Source organism: Schistocerca gregaria, chromosome X, assembly GCF_023897955.1.
Source record: "Schistocerca gregaria isolate iqSchGreg1 chromosome X, iqSchGreg1.2, whole genome shotgun sequence".
Classification (NCBI taxonomy): domain Eukaryota; kingdom Metazoa; phylum Arthropoda; class Insecta; order Orthoptera; family Acrididae; genus Schistocerca; species Schistocerca gregaria.
The window spans coordinates 184,116,236-184,131,847 of record NC_064931.1 but is presented as its reverse complement, the minus strand read 5'-3'; the positions used below and the strand labels follow the sequence as shown (position 1 = coordinate 184,131,847).

The window sequence follows — 15,612 nt, the reverse complement described above, 5'->3', positions numbered from 1 at the left end:
TGCACTCAGAGCACATGGCTCCAGCAACAGGTCCATATCCTCTATAGTTGGCCCTTACTATATCTTTTTTCCGACTGTTTGTAACACACTCTACAGTTTTTAACAGTGTTTCATCACACCTTTGTAGCATTTTTTTTTATAAAAACTTATTATTTTGTTGGAAAATGGAAATTCAACAAGAAATTTTCTACCAGTGAAGTGATTGGAGAAAAAATCTAAACTACAACTTTTGATGAAGGTCTTTTAAATAATTTCACCAGTGCGTTTCACTTGCACTTTTTCAATTTATAATGAAGCATCTGTGGTCTACGGGTAGTGTCTTTGATTCATAATCAAAATGTCTATGGTCCCGGGTTCAAATCTCACTACTGCTTCAATTTTGATTAATAATCAGCATTGGCGGCCTAAGACTTCCGACACAAGAAGTCACCCTCACTCTGCCAATGGCCTTGCCAAGGAGGGTGAAGGAGTGGACAGAGGTTCAGGGCTCTCTCTAGTCCTAGGGGTGGGAAACTGTCCCTAAAGGTGGAAGAATCAGCAATGATCAATGGCATGAGGATGCAGAAGGCAATGGAAACCACTGCATTAAAGACACGTAACGTGTGTCCACAGGACATGTGGCCTGTAATTGAAGAAGTGTCATGATGTCACATTCAATAAGACACTGAAAACTGGCCTGTAATTGAAGAAGTATCATGATGTCACATTCAATAAGACACTGAAAACTCACCACATTCATCAACAAAAATGATGTCGCAATTTTGGAAGAAATGGTCGAAGCTGCAGAGAAGTTTTGTACACAGACGAAACATACAATGTCAAACTTCAGCCTTCATTATATATGAGACCTTAACTTTTCCCAGTGAATTGTGTCTTGAGAATGGCAGGGTGTGCTCCTGTCGAAATATCGGCGGTGGTAAACGACGCCACCCAGCAGCAAACTCGTAAATTATTCGAACATTCAACCTTCATTATATAATTAACACGGGCAAATGTTGGTCCCAGTATGAACCACTGTATAACAGGTCACTGGATTACAATGGTGAGAAGACAATTTTGGTGAAAAAAAAAAAAATCAACCTTCCCCACCGTTATACAGTCATGCAAACGACTGCCAACTCCAGCAGCTTGGGCCAGAAGGGCGAGAAATATGACAAGACCAGTATTGTGGTGCAAATTCCAAGTTTCTGGGACAGCACAATTAAGGAGTCTATTGAAATAAAGATGTCAGAAAACCTAATAAACAGGGATGGAGGTTTCAATTTAAAAATGGCTTTGAGTATAGCACTCAGCTGATAAAGATCTCGTTGACCATTAGATCTACGCACATATCAGAGCTCGAAAATGCTGAGAGAATTTGCATCTCTCTGTATACCAGAGCAAGCTCTGGAAAACAAAAGATCATCAAAGGTCATACTGGGTGTTGGGGGCTAACTCGGTTGTAAATAGTGGCATCAGACCGACAGCAGTTCACATTATGTTTGGAGTCAGAAGCCGAGTACATATAACAGCAGAACATGCAGCACCTGAAGATGTCAGAGTCAGTCTTCAAAATATTGCACATAAAATAGAAGCAACAACTCAGCAGAACATCCAGAAGCACTTCATTAATGAAACATGCTGAAAAAATATGAGAGCTCATACAAGATATTGATTGTGAATGATACTACTATATACAGAGGGTTGGCATCAATAGGTAATGTCATCAGAACTGTACTGAACAAAAGGGCTATAAATGATAAGTCACAGCTAGCAAATGTATTTAATAATCATTTCTTAAATATCGTGGAAAACAAAGGGACAAACAGTTCAAGAGAAAATGTACAGCAGAGTGTTGAAAAGGAACTCTCATAAAATTCAATAATATGAATATATCATCAATTTCTCCTCCTGAAATTAAGGAAATTAGACATTCTCTTGAAAATACAGGCTTATCTGGTTTTGATGGTGTTTCCAATACAGTACTTAAGATTTGTTCCCATTTAATAAGACCCGTCTTATCTGATATATGTAATGCATCACTAACTCAAGACATCTTTCCAGAGAGGCTGAAATATGCTATTGTTAAACCTCTCTATAAGAGAGGTTATAAGAAAAATGTCAACTACTATCGATGTGTTTCGCTGCTGACAATATTTCCCAAAATTTTTGAGAAGATGACATACTCTAGAGTAGTATCTTACTTTAGCAACAATAATATTTTCAGCAAATCACAGTTTGGGTTTCAGAATGGTTCCTCTATGGAGAATGCCATTTACTGGTTGGTGTTTTTTGCAACCTATCTAAGGCATTTGACTGTGTGAATTGCAATATTCTCCTAAATAAACTGAAGTTTAAGGAATGATGGTATAGTCAATCAATGTATAATGTCATATCCAACCAAAAGAATTCAGAAAATTGTACTTAGTAATTCAACCACTGTAGTCTGGGGACTAGTCCGACTAGGGGTTACCCAATGCTCAATCTTAGGTCCACTATTGTTCCTCATACTTGTAAATGATTTCCCAGCTAATATACAACAAGAAAAATTAGTTCTTTTTGCAGGTGACACTAGTATTGCAATCAGTCCAAGTACACATACAGAAGCAGAAGAAATAAGAAACAATGTTCTTAAAAGTATCACTGACTGGTTTTCTGCAAATGATCTTACTCTCAGTTTTAAAAAGACACAGCATATTCATTTCTGCACATCTAGGTGTACTACACCAATAAAAAGTGTAACACATGGAGAGGAAATAATAAATAATGTGGAAACTTCCAAATTATTAGGTGTCCATATAGCTTAGAATTTAAATTGAAAAAAGCACATTTTGGAGCTCCTAAAACAACTTGGTTCAGCTACATTTGCACTTAGAATCACAGCAAAGCTTGGGGAGAGGCAAATCAGTAAGATGACATATTTTGCATGTTTTGATTCAGTAATGTCATATGGAATAATGTTCTGGGCTCATCTTTAAGAAAAGTCTTCATTGTGCAAAAATATGCTGAAAGAATAATACATGGTGCTCATTCATGATCATTTTGTAGACATCTGTTTAAGGAGTTTGGCATTCTGACTACTGCTTCACACTATATTCCCTAATGAAGTTTGTTGTAAATAATCCACTACAGTTCAAAAGGAATGATGTAATTAAAATACCAGAAGGGAAAGTGACATTCATTACTCCACATTAAGGTGGTCTTTGCACAAAATGGGATGCACAATGCTGCAATAAAACTTTTTGATCACTTACACAATGACATAAAATGACTGACAGACAGCAAAGTAAAACGTGAAAACAAACAGAGAAAGTTTCTCCTTGACAACTCCTCCTATTCCATACAACAATTTCTATTATTATAATGAGTAAAAGGTGATGGGTAGCAACTACTAACACCCATCTGCACATCTTTCTCTCTGTAAAAAATGAAATAAAATGCAAAATAAACAAATAAAAGTACTTACAAATGTTCAGAGTGCAACCATATGTACAAATCCATGTTCAATGTGAATGTAAAATGACTTGTTCCACAATGTTATGATCTACCATGCAAAATGATCACTGGAACATGTAATTAACTAAATATCTAACAAAATATGCCAAAATTCAAGATAATTTTCAGATGTAAAAAATATTCTCAGATCTCTTTCTATATCACTGCTGGGTAAAACCTCACGCATAAATTTGGCTTCTTTCACCCATCTTCATTTTAGTGTTATGTTGACAACATGTTTATAGTCTGGCCACATTGCATGAAAGCACTTTAGATGTTATAGTACAATGAAAGTTGGATGGGCATGCTGGCCACTCTGTGTACCATAAGCTGACCCACACTGATTTACATCTCACAGCATAGAGTTTCCACTGTTCAGTCCAGGAGAGAGCCATATCAAATACACTGATATACAGTGCTGAAATAGTTTCTGACAAGGACTACTTGAATTCCAAAATTAATCATCTGAAGTATGGGTTCCACAAAAATGGCTACAGTTAACATAATACAAAATCAGCACTCTCCAAGAAACAGAAATATGAAAATATTGAACAATTATGTTATGAGCCACTGATTGTGCTCCTTCATGTCTGCAGTGCTACGTCCAGCAAAATAGGCAAAGTTCTGGGAAAATGAGGTATAAGACCTACTTTCTGACCACATAAGTAGATAATGGAGATGATGTGCCTGGTTAAGGACAGTCTCAGCCTCCAGGTCCCTGGAATTTACAATATCCCCTGTGAGTGCTGAAGCAACTACATCAGTCAGTCCATACATATTTTTTCAGATTGCTGTACAGGACATCAACGGAACATTTAAAAAAATGGGTACTTGAGATACCAGCCTCATAAATAAACACAAAATACTGTTTGATGAAACAACAGTTCTGTCCCACACTTCCACATACTGGAATTTTGTTATTAAATTGGCAGCAGTAATAAGAATGTGCAAGAACAACTTCAACTGGTACACCAGATATAATCTTACTGGTGAATGGAAGTGACAACTGAGAAGAAAGAGAAAACTTTGTCACATTATTTATGCTTCTACGGAAGTGGTGGCACCAACAGCGAAGACATTAACGCCATTTGTGGCAGCATCTGCTCTTAAGATCCCACAATATCACCTATCAGGAATTCAACAAACATATAATTACTTCCCACACAAAACATAAGCTCATTAAGTTGAAGGAAGGAGAGCTCACACACAAGTACGCAAGTATAAGGGGCGTTCAAAAAGAAATGAACTGGAGGCATAATTACAGAAACCAGTACCTGTATGTTAGAAGTACTGACCCTGGCTGTTGAGACACTTGTCCCACTGTGGCACAAGGCAGTGAATGGCTGTCTCATAAAATTCCTGGGGCTGCGATGTTAGCCAGTTCTGCACATATAGCTGGATATTGGCATCCAGGTGAAACGTTTGCCTCTCAGAGCCTTCTTAAGGGTTCCAAAAATGGCGTAATCACAGGGAGAGAGGTCTAGACTGTATGGAGGTTAGCCAAGAACCTCCCATTTGAATTTCTGCAGGAGTTACGTGACTGAGTTGGCCATATGAGGCTTTGCATTGTCGTGGAGCAGAATGATCCCACGGGTGAGATTGCATGGTCATTTTGATTTGATCGCTTCGCGAAGGGTGGTCAAGGTTTGCGAGTAAAGCTGGGCATTCACTATTGTCTCATGATGCAGGAAGTGAATTAGAAGGGGACCATCTTGGTCAAAGAAGAACGTCAGCACAACCTTCCCTGCACTTGTGTGGACAGCGACGTCCAGGTGTACATGCAGAACTGGTTAACATCCCCGGGAATTTTATGAGACACCTATTCAACACCTTGTGTCACAGTGGGACAAGTGTCTGAGCAGCCACGGTCAATACTTTTAACATACAGGTACTGGTTTCTGTAATTATGCCTCCAGCTCATTTCTTTCTGAATGCCCCTTATAATCAGCATTCACTTCATGCATTCTCTCTCAATGGAATGGGAATTGAGACAACTGATGCTAGTATACTACATGCCCTTGTACATACAATAGTTTGCCGAGTACAAACTCATGAACAAAATTATAGTAAAAAGAGTCACTCTGATATATGGTATCTTCATTGTGTACACTATCTGGATTTTTACCTGTGGATACTGAGGACCAATCTTCATTAATTTCTGAAGGCACTGTTCATGCAGCATCTGGCGGAATTTGTTAGCTTCTTTGAAAGCAGGACCCTCCAATAAGCAACTGATCAAGATGGGAACCAACAGTGACAGCATCTCCACCCCTGGAACAATTGTAATTATCTGTGGGTTACAACAGTCAATTATCTTTGTTAAAATAACTTACTTAAACAAAACATAAGTGAAGTTCATATATACACTCATTTTCCGTGCAGGTGTATTGAAGTCAACTGACTACAGAACACCTTGAAACCAATAAAAATGTCAATGCACATAGTACTTTTACAAGTAGTGCAGTTTAGTTCCTTGTAAAGCCATTCTCATTTAGCTTTCCTGTGATTTGTCTAAATCAGTATTTTGAAACAATTTAGCCATTTTGCTTCCCGGTGAGAGATTGTGCTCAATTGAGGCTGATTATCAAAATTGTCAGTACACGATGCACATGACCACTGCAGTGGACAGCTGTTAATGATTGCTTCTTCGGCATTTTCCGTCAGTCCTGAAGTTAAAGATGCAAGTGAGCTGTGTGCACTTGCAGCCTCAGAACTAAATGAAAATGTCAGAGAAGTGCCAGTCACAGCAGTCCACTACAGTGGACAAATGCACCACAGGGTTAAAGACACTTAAGAATCTAACCTTCCTTCCTTCAATGAGCCTAAGGTTAACATTTTACAAGGTGATCTTCACTGATGTAATGAAACTGCGTGGAAGGGTGACTGGAGCCAGGTCTTTGCCATTTGAAGCAATATGTTTACAAGGTTTGAGACATCATTTTGTGGATGCTGTTCAAGTAGTAGGGGGTTCTCTTCTACAGAGAAAGATCTAGATAACCTTACTGTTGAGCAGCCAAGTTTAACAATAATAGAGAAAAGATCCATGTTTTAGTCCTAGTCTAATGCACAGTTTTATTTTGTTACATGCATTGATTTCAAAGTTCAATTCTGGTGTAAAAAGAAAGTTCCATTTTGGAATACTTTTTAAGTGTTACCATGATGCACATAGGTTTGGTCAATAATTATTGTTTTATATACATACCACACCACTTAAGAAGGAATCAAATGCAAGAGTATGCCAAATCATTAAGAGTTTTAGGAATTTCAATCACTGTATAAAATCCCGTCAACAGTGAGACAAAGTAGAGATCAAAGTTTTTTCCAGTTTACCAAGATTTGGCTACTGAATGGACTGAGGTCTCTGGTCAAGTGCTATCATTGTTTTGTATGATGATATTTGTAAAATCACTAAATAATAATAACTGAACTGGGATTTCAACTATTCTTTTGTAGCTCTACATGTTGCAATGTAGCTTATATAGGAGAAAATCTATCTGTTTGGAAGTTTGCTTGTTTTGATTTATAAGACTAACATGTCATCAAAACACACACTATCAACATAATGCTACATTAGCTCATGCACTCCAACTTCAACGAAATGTCACCTGTTCAGACCAAGATTTTTTTTTTTTTTTGCATTGTGCTGTACTCTGGTAGATATCATGAGTCTATTGCTTCTATATAAGTATTAAAAATAACTCTTCTTATATCTATGTATGTACACGAAGCTTTATAACTTAACTACAATACATTTCATTAATTACAGCACACTTTCCAAAAATCTTGAAAGAAAGTTCATATAAAAACATTGAAAGTAAGTGTATACACTCTCATTATTGATTTAAAAAAATGTGTGATATCCATGAGGCCAACCAAGAAGAATGAAAGTGGACAGGAGTGGGATGACAGAAATTTTTCATTACGCAGAAAATTATTTTTAACTGAGAATTTTGAGTATTATTAGCAAGATGTTCCAATAAATGTCTAAAGCAGGTGTAGTTTGGCTCTGGATGGACAAACATTTATTCACGAGCTGATTATAATTTTGAGTATGTAAAGTCATTAACACAGAAAACAAATAAATTTCAATTAATTGGAAAACTGTTTACAAATATTGCCATGGAATAGTAGTTCTGCATTATGCACACCAGCACGAAATGAAAATAGATACAAAATTGCAATAAATAAGAAATTATTATTTAAAATACATTAACCAACAGAGAAATTGATGCCAAAGGGATTAAAAAACACTTATCTACATAAAAATGTAAAAAGGCTATGAGAAACAAACCAAAAGATCACATGATTCTTAAGAATTGTAAAGCAACATGCAACTTTTCTGGATGTATATGCAAAAAGAAAACAACTGTGCATAAAAAAATAATTCTAAGTTGCATGCACATAAAATAGACTTTCTACATTTACAACATCATAATTTAATGCAGAATAAAGCCATTATACAAAGTGGAACTTGTAGCTTGTAGCAGCATCCTGATACAACACATCATCAGAAAAAAACAATCTTACTAACAGCAGGATCTGCAATAGAATTACCAAGAATAATGTAAATGGCAAATACAGTTTCTTAGAAAAATCTATGCCACAGAAAAAAACTTGTGTAGAATGCAGCACATTCAAAAGTTGAGAGAGAAAATAAAAAGACAATTGTGAAATAATATTACTGGAGTGCTGAAAGTTCAGCAGTTTTTAACTTGCCTTGAAATACATCTCCTGTGCAGCACAAAAGAGGTAAAAGTGAACTTTATCCATTATAATGTAATTTTCTATACACCACACAAAAATTGTACAGAATTCTACATTTACATATTTATCACATCTTACCATAAAGATGAAGAAGATGAAGAAGAAGAAGAAGATGATGATGATGATTATTATTATTTTGTACTACTTTACAAATATTCAAGTGTGTGTGAAATCTTATGGGACTTAACTGCTAAGGTCATCAGCTTACACACTACTTAACCTAAATTATCCTAAGTACAAACACACACACACCCATGCCCGAGGGAGGGCTCGAACCTCCGCCGGGATCAGCCGTAGAGTCCATGACTGCAGCGCCTTAGACCACTCAGCTAATCCTGCGCGGCACTACTTTACAATTTTATAATGCCAACTGAAGGTTCTAAATTATGTTTTCATGTCCTGTCGACATTGTGCAAAGGAAATTTAAGTAATGAACATTTATCAGAAGTTCATGTGAAGTATAAGGTGGGTTAATGATGTCACATTATCAGCAAATTTCACTACAATTATGCCCAGTGCTCTGTGGACATTTCATATGATGAGAAGGTCATGACAGCCTGTTGCCCATATTTCACCCCTTCTTTTGATGTGCCTTGAATGGAAGTCAGAACTGTGACACCCAGCACTGAAATCATGTGGTTTTCTTATGAGTGGCCAAGAAAACCATTCCAAACACACCACTGCTCATAATCAGCACAAAAAAGTCACAGGGGGTTGCATAAAAGACGTCAGTGACACCATCCCTTTCCCTGGGGTGTTGATTCTCACACAGAAGGGGCATTGATTCCCACACATTTTGTGGTCAAAAATGACAGTTTGCAATGTGATTAGCAATAGAAAGATGTTCTTCACAACCTACAACTGCTCTGACATCCTTGGCATTTCAACCTTTCTCTGACATTGTGGGGCTGCAGCCCCATCAAACATGATTGCACCTCTTTGGAGCACATCCAGACCACAGTCTCTGCTCTCATGTACAGATTGAAAGTCTGTCAGGGACCATTCAAAAAAATTTGAATGTCATCCAAAGTAGCTAAGGGTGCTTATTCTTTGTCAGCACTCCTATTTTGTGTCCTCCTGTGGTGTGATCAAGGAAGGATGCAACCCTGACACATGTGAATAAAACAGCAAAGGGTCCTTCTAAGATCCCCTCAGTTTGTCAAAACCTTCAGTGGCACCCACCCACCTTTACTGAGAATTTTGAAAATGTACCTGTACAGACAGAACCTGTGAAATATGCTACAGGCCTGCAAACCAGAAACCCCTTCAACACTGTCCAATTCCATATAGCCTACTTTCAGATGCACAAGCAGCAATGTGGTGATGAAACAGCAGCAGCATAGCATGTCTGCAGGGTGGGGTGCCTGCTGCCTCCGAGGGTTTTGCTGGGGGGGAGGGTGTCTTAGAGGCACCCTTTGCTGTTTTATTCACACATGTCAATGTGCATCCTCCCATCCTCAGCAGCTTGAGATCATGTTCAAATTTCGTCACATGGTTTTGGATGGTCCCTACTGGTCCCAGCCTGTACAAAAGAGCAAAACTGCATTTCCAGACAGATGTGATCATGTTCTATGTGGCTGAAGCCCCACAGTGTCCTTAAAGATGGGTTGAAATCCATGATGGGAGTTTCAAAGGTTGTGAAGAATGGCTTCCTGTTGTTCATCACACTGCAAACTGTCATTTTCAATGATGCTAGTGTGGGTATCATGCCCCAGAGGAAAGGGTGGTTTTACTGACATTATTTATGCTACCCCCTGTGGCCTTTTCATGCTGATTGTGAGTGGTTGTCTGCCTGAAATGTTTTCCTCAGCCACTTTTTTTTTTTTAAAAAAAAAAAAAAAACCTACATGATTTCAATGCTGGATGTTGTGGTTCTGACCTCCATCACAGAGGCTTCAAAAGAAAGGGTGAAATCCATGTAAGAAGGGGCATAACAACCTTCTGATCATGTGACATGTGGCACTGGGCAGAGTTGTGGTGAAATTTGGTACCAATGTGACATCCTTAACCCACCTCACACATCACATGAACTTCTGAGCTATGACCATTTATTTTTAGTTGTCAACACCTTGCCTGTTTGAAACATCATTGAGCCCATGGGTGACTTAGCAGGGCACCACATTTTTCCACGTTTACAGATGATGGTTGTAAGCACCTTTGAACCAAATTTCAAACTTAAGCATCACAGTGGGTGACAATTATTGGGTTTCAAAATAGTGATCCTTTAATTCTGTTGCACAGAGTAATTACTGTCTCAGTATAACAGATTAGATTAATACTTGTTCCATAGATATGAATACAACACTTCGTAATGATGTGGAACGTGTCAGGTTAATGAAAAATGTCTGTACACTTCAGGCAGATACGGTGTTCTGCAAAATATGGGCTCCCTAATTTTTGATAACAATGTCTACATTCAGTAAATAATGCTCACTATATTTACTCATATTTGAGACAGATGATGACAATGGTGACTGTTGCAACAACTTTTCCACTTTTCCTCAGATAAAACAAACAGTCACGATGTTAATTAAGGACCTATCTCAAAATTCTTGGACCAAAAATGACCATGTAGAGAAAGCATTCTGACTTTTTTCAATTGTCTCTATTGATGAGCTCCTTTTAATTCTCATACAGTAAATAATAAGAAAATGTATTATGGAAATACTTCCCAACTGATTCCAATGTTTGTCATAACAAATCTCTGACACCCTGTATAGGAAGAAAGCTATCTCTGTTCTGCAGAGACTTGTAACTTTTGAACAAACTCTGATACTCAGAAGCAAGAAGACATTTTCATAGTAGACAAATGATCCAATACAATTTAAGCAACAGCTCCATGCTTTTCTTTAATAAACACAAAGTCAAGGACTTTTCAACTTGTATGCAGTTTAAAGACCTGCCAGAGCTACCTGCAGTAGAGCTGTAACAATATTAATGTTGTTCATTACCTCAACAACAAAAAAACTTTTTGAAGCTGCTTCCATTTTTCTTACATTATTGCACCACATAGCAGAAATTTGCTTTCAATTCTTTGCAGTTACAGAAGTTTCAGCATAAATAGTTATTGTGTAAAATGTAGCTGTTTAAGTGAAACTAACACTGTAAACACACAGTATGTCACTGGAGCTGAACTGTCAGGCATCATTTATTTATTTATTACAATGACTGTTAAACGGCACCCTTAGTAACGTTTAAGCTGCTGTCTAGTAATAAAGACACTGTCTCACATATATACTCACTGCATTGTGGCTCTGTGAGGGATGTAAGTGTCTCCACCGTCTGAATGCACTCCATTGTAATCTGTAGTTCTGCCTCGGATGCAAGTTGCCTGCTCTCTTCAGTATAGAGAAATTCAATCAAGCGGGGAGCTAATGCATGAATATAAGGTACTCCAACATTTTGGTCAGGGTGAGAGAATATGGTACGCATAGTCAGAATGCATCTTTGTCTGATCTGAAATGGAAAAAAAAGATTATTAAAAGTCATTTATGTAAGCAATCACTAATTAATTCTGATATTCTGGTTATAATTTCAGTTTGAATTAACTCTTACTTGTAAATTGTCACTTTGCAAGCAGTGACGGAACTGATTAATACAAGGATACTGGAGATTTGGTACACAAACCACATCTGAAGGAGCATGTAGTACAAATACTGCAATTGCCAACAGCATTGTTATTTCATCTAATTTGGTCTCTTCAGAGCCTGTAAATGAAAAGACAAGTCAAGTCATTGTCAAAAAATTTTATTTCACAAACAGTTAACATAACAACAACACAACGACAACAGCAATAATTTTTAAGCGCCTCATTCATACTTCCACACTAATGGTTATCAGACTTAACGCATGTAGAAGTAATGGTCGCATACAAGTAGGACATGAACATCAATGTACAAACAATACATGATTATGACTGCACAGAGATGGTACCCACATAGGCCCAAGAGACCCCTTCTTGTATAACTGGAAAGATCATTCAATGAAGAGCCAGCAAATAAACTGGAAACATGAAACCCATTGCCAATGTGTCTTGCTGATATCAAAGGGTGTAATAATGGTGTGTGATTTCTAATGAGCCTGAACAGAGCAAAACAATCAATCATAGAAATATGAATACTTTAGGAGTAAATAAGACGACTCACTGCACAGTAGTGGACTAAGGTGGGTGGGGGTTGTATCAGATGGGATGGATAGGGGAGAGAGGCAAAAGGCAGGAAAAGGGGTTGGGGTGGGTAGCTAGTAGCTTGGAGGGAGGCAGCAGGTTTGCTGGCTAGGAATGTTGAAGGGAAGGATGACAGGTGCAAGGGCCAGGCATGTGACACACTGAACCAGAGCTGGTAGGGTTCAGTGCACGATGAAGGTGATGTGGAGACATGGGCTGGGAGAAGGTGACAGAGCAGAGGAAGGGGAAACTGTTGGATAGAGGATGTGGGGACAGTGGTTTAATGGAGATTGGGGCCATAAAGGTTACAGGACTGAAGGATGGGTTGCATCTACATAGTTCAGAAATGCTGGTGGTGGAGGGATGTATCCAGATGGCCCAAATTGTGAAGTAGTCATTGAGTTTCAAAATGCTGTGCTGTGCTCAGCTGCATATTGTGCCACCAGGTAGTTGACTCTCGTCTTCAGCACAGCTGGGTTGTGGCCAGTCATTCTGTTGGGCAGCTGGTTGGTTGTCAAACCAGCATAGGCTGGACAGTGGCTGCAGAAGAGTTGGTTTATGCTGCCTTCACATGTGGCCTTGCCTCTGATGGAATAGGATAAGGCTATGACAGGAATGCTGTAGGAAGTACGGTTTGTATGGTAGTCCATAATCCACCCAACCTACACAACATCCTAGTCCATCCTTATTCCACTATCACTGCCACAAGGATCACATGTCTGTAGAAGACCCAGGTGCAGAACCTGTCCAGTCCTCCCATCCAGCACTTCCTACTCCATTCCTGTCACAGGCTTATCCTGTCCAATCAAACACAGGACCACATGTGAAAGCAGCCATGTCATATACCAACTATGCTGCAATCACTGCACAGCCTAGCCTTTTATGTCAGTATAGCAACCAACTTGCTGTCCACCAAAATGAATGGCCACCGCAAAAATCTGGTCAGGAACAAAGTTGACCACCGAGTGGCCCAACACACAGTAGAGCACAACATGCTTGAGTTCAATGGCCGCTTCACAATCCAAGCCATCTGGATCCTTCCCTCCACCACCAGCTTTTCTGAACTATGCACATCAGAGTTATCCTTGAAACACATCCTTCTCTCCTGTAACCATCTTGGCCACAATCTCCATTAACCCACTGCTGTAATAAGCTTCATCAGTGACACAGAGCTATCACAGCTGTCGGTGTTTGACTCTCACTTGCAGCCTTCACCACAGGTAGCACCATGATCTGCAAGCAATCACTGCAAGTGGCACTCTCGGAAGAAGCCACACCCCTAAAGCACACGTCACATCACCTGGTGGGACCCTGTGACCACCCAACTGTCAATAATTGTTCTGCAGCCCGAAGCTACTATTCTCTCCTGTGATTGCTTGCACAGAACACTCAATTTGCCAGCCACTATCAGTTGACACCTTCAGCTTTGTCTCTGAACTTTGTATAGGTTCATTTTCAGCCAGCTGCATTCTATTTCTGTTAAGCCAGATTTACATGTGTTTGTATTAGTGTGGGCTTCTACTGCATCTGTGTGTTTACCCAATAAATTATGCTCTTAACTGCAGACTTCAACTGTGACAACGAGTATTTCCAAATCGCAGAGTGTCAATAAGCAGTAGCTTCTACAACAGCATTCACAATGACAGCTTTATCAGCAACTACAGCAGGAAGAATGACAGCTTGACTGAAACCTAATGGACCAGAGCAACGACAACTGGCCTTATTACAGCAGCAAATAACACCATTATCCACAAGAAACAAGATAACTATGGCAGTTTCACCATTTACATCATTTCCAGATGGTATTGGTGACTGAGCAACATGTTTACAGCAGCTCAACCATTATGTCACTGCTTAAAAAGTAACCAACTGAGAATGAAAAATGGTCTTTTTTTTTCTTTCTTGGTATTTGCATAGTGGGTTTCCATTGCTACATAAGTTGTCCCCCATGAAAAATTCTGGTGTTTGTCTTTTCCTGAACTTCATAACCTGTTGTCTGATCATTTACGGGTGTCAATTCTGAGTGGTGCATGATAGGTTTGAATTTTACTGGCACTATAAACTGCAGTCATAAACCTATATGAACTGCATCACTGACCCTGGAGTCTTAGCTGCTGCTGCACTTTTATGTGCTCATAAGAAACATGTCACAAATCATATGCTGACTCAACAACTCGGGACTTGCTTCTCCAATATTTTTCCAATGAGGAAGTGTATGTGCACAGGCTATACATCACCGGGACCCTTCCTCGAAAAAGGTACTGAAAATTGCTCAGGCTTTCAAGGTCACAACACAGGAAACTGAAAGCCAGTAGGAGGCTCAGTCTGCAGTGTCCACTATCTCCACAGGTGCAGTGGTAAACAATTCCAGTAAGTACACCAGGAAAACTACGGTGTACTCAGACTGCTCCAGTAAACATGTTAGACTTACGCAACAGCCGTTCCCTCAGCACAACAGGGTACACGTACACAGACAAAGCAGTGAAACTTCAAGTGCTTCAGAATGTTCTTTTCCTCACAGTTCAGTTTCGAAAAACTTACAGTCTGAACAGAACTTCAATCAGCACTGTTTACCCTCTTGTCCTCCGTGTTTCACTGACACCCTCACTCCAACTGTCCACGTTGATCAGCTACCAGTCTTCCATGCAGGTCACCTTGCTAGTGTCAGTCCCTTGGCACATGGCAGTATACGTACAATGTGGCATTTGAGTTGAAATCTTGTTCTACTATTTCCTCCTCTGACAGATACAGTTGATTTACACCTAAAGAAGCAGTGCACACTATTGAAACATTAACTCAGCTAGTAAAGCTGCAAGAAAATGGCTTTGAGGTATCTTTTCAAGTGCACTCAGATGGCTCAGGTGATGTTAGATTGCTTGAATTGTCCAAAATGCTCTTCAAATCAACTGCGAACAACAGTGGCCCGGTGACATCTTTCGGGACATGAAGACCATGAATGGTTGCAAATGGTCTCCAAGTAGCCGAACATAAACATTTTTAGTCAATGATTGGTTCAGTTGGATCAGAGAACTCAGCCCATTCCACATAATCACAATCCACACCATTATGGAGCCACCACATGTTTGCACAATACCTTGTTGACAACCTGGGTTCATGGTTTCATGGGGTCTATGTCACACTCGAACCCTACCATCAGCTCTTACCAACTGAAACCAGGATTCATCTGATCAGGCCACAGTTTTCCAGTT

At 39.2% G+C, this 15,612-nt stretch overlaps 1 protein-coding gene across 3 annotated transcripts in view; it reads right to left on the bottom strand.

The window, feature by feature from the left end:
• Positions 1-15,612, bottom strand: part of LOC126297831 (HEAT repeat-containing protein 5B) — a 472,968-nt gene that overhangs the window by 24,659 nt on the left and 432,697 nt on the right. For all 3 annotated transcript variants that reach the window (XM_049989077.1, XM_049989078.1, XM_049989076.1), the window contains 3 exons: positions 11,794-11,945; positions 11,481-11,694; positions 5,600-5,745 (listed from right to left, as the gene is read on the bottom strand). In XM_049989077.1, coding sequence (XP_049845034.1) covers positions 5,600-5,745; positions 11,481-11,694; positions 11,794-11,945 — 512 coding nt within the window. The remainder of the gene's footprint in view (positions 1-5,599; positions 5,746-11,480; positions 11,695-11,793; positions 11,946-15,612) is intronic.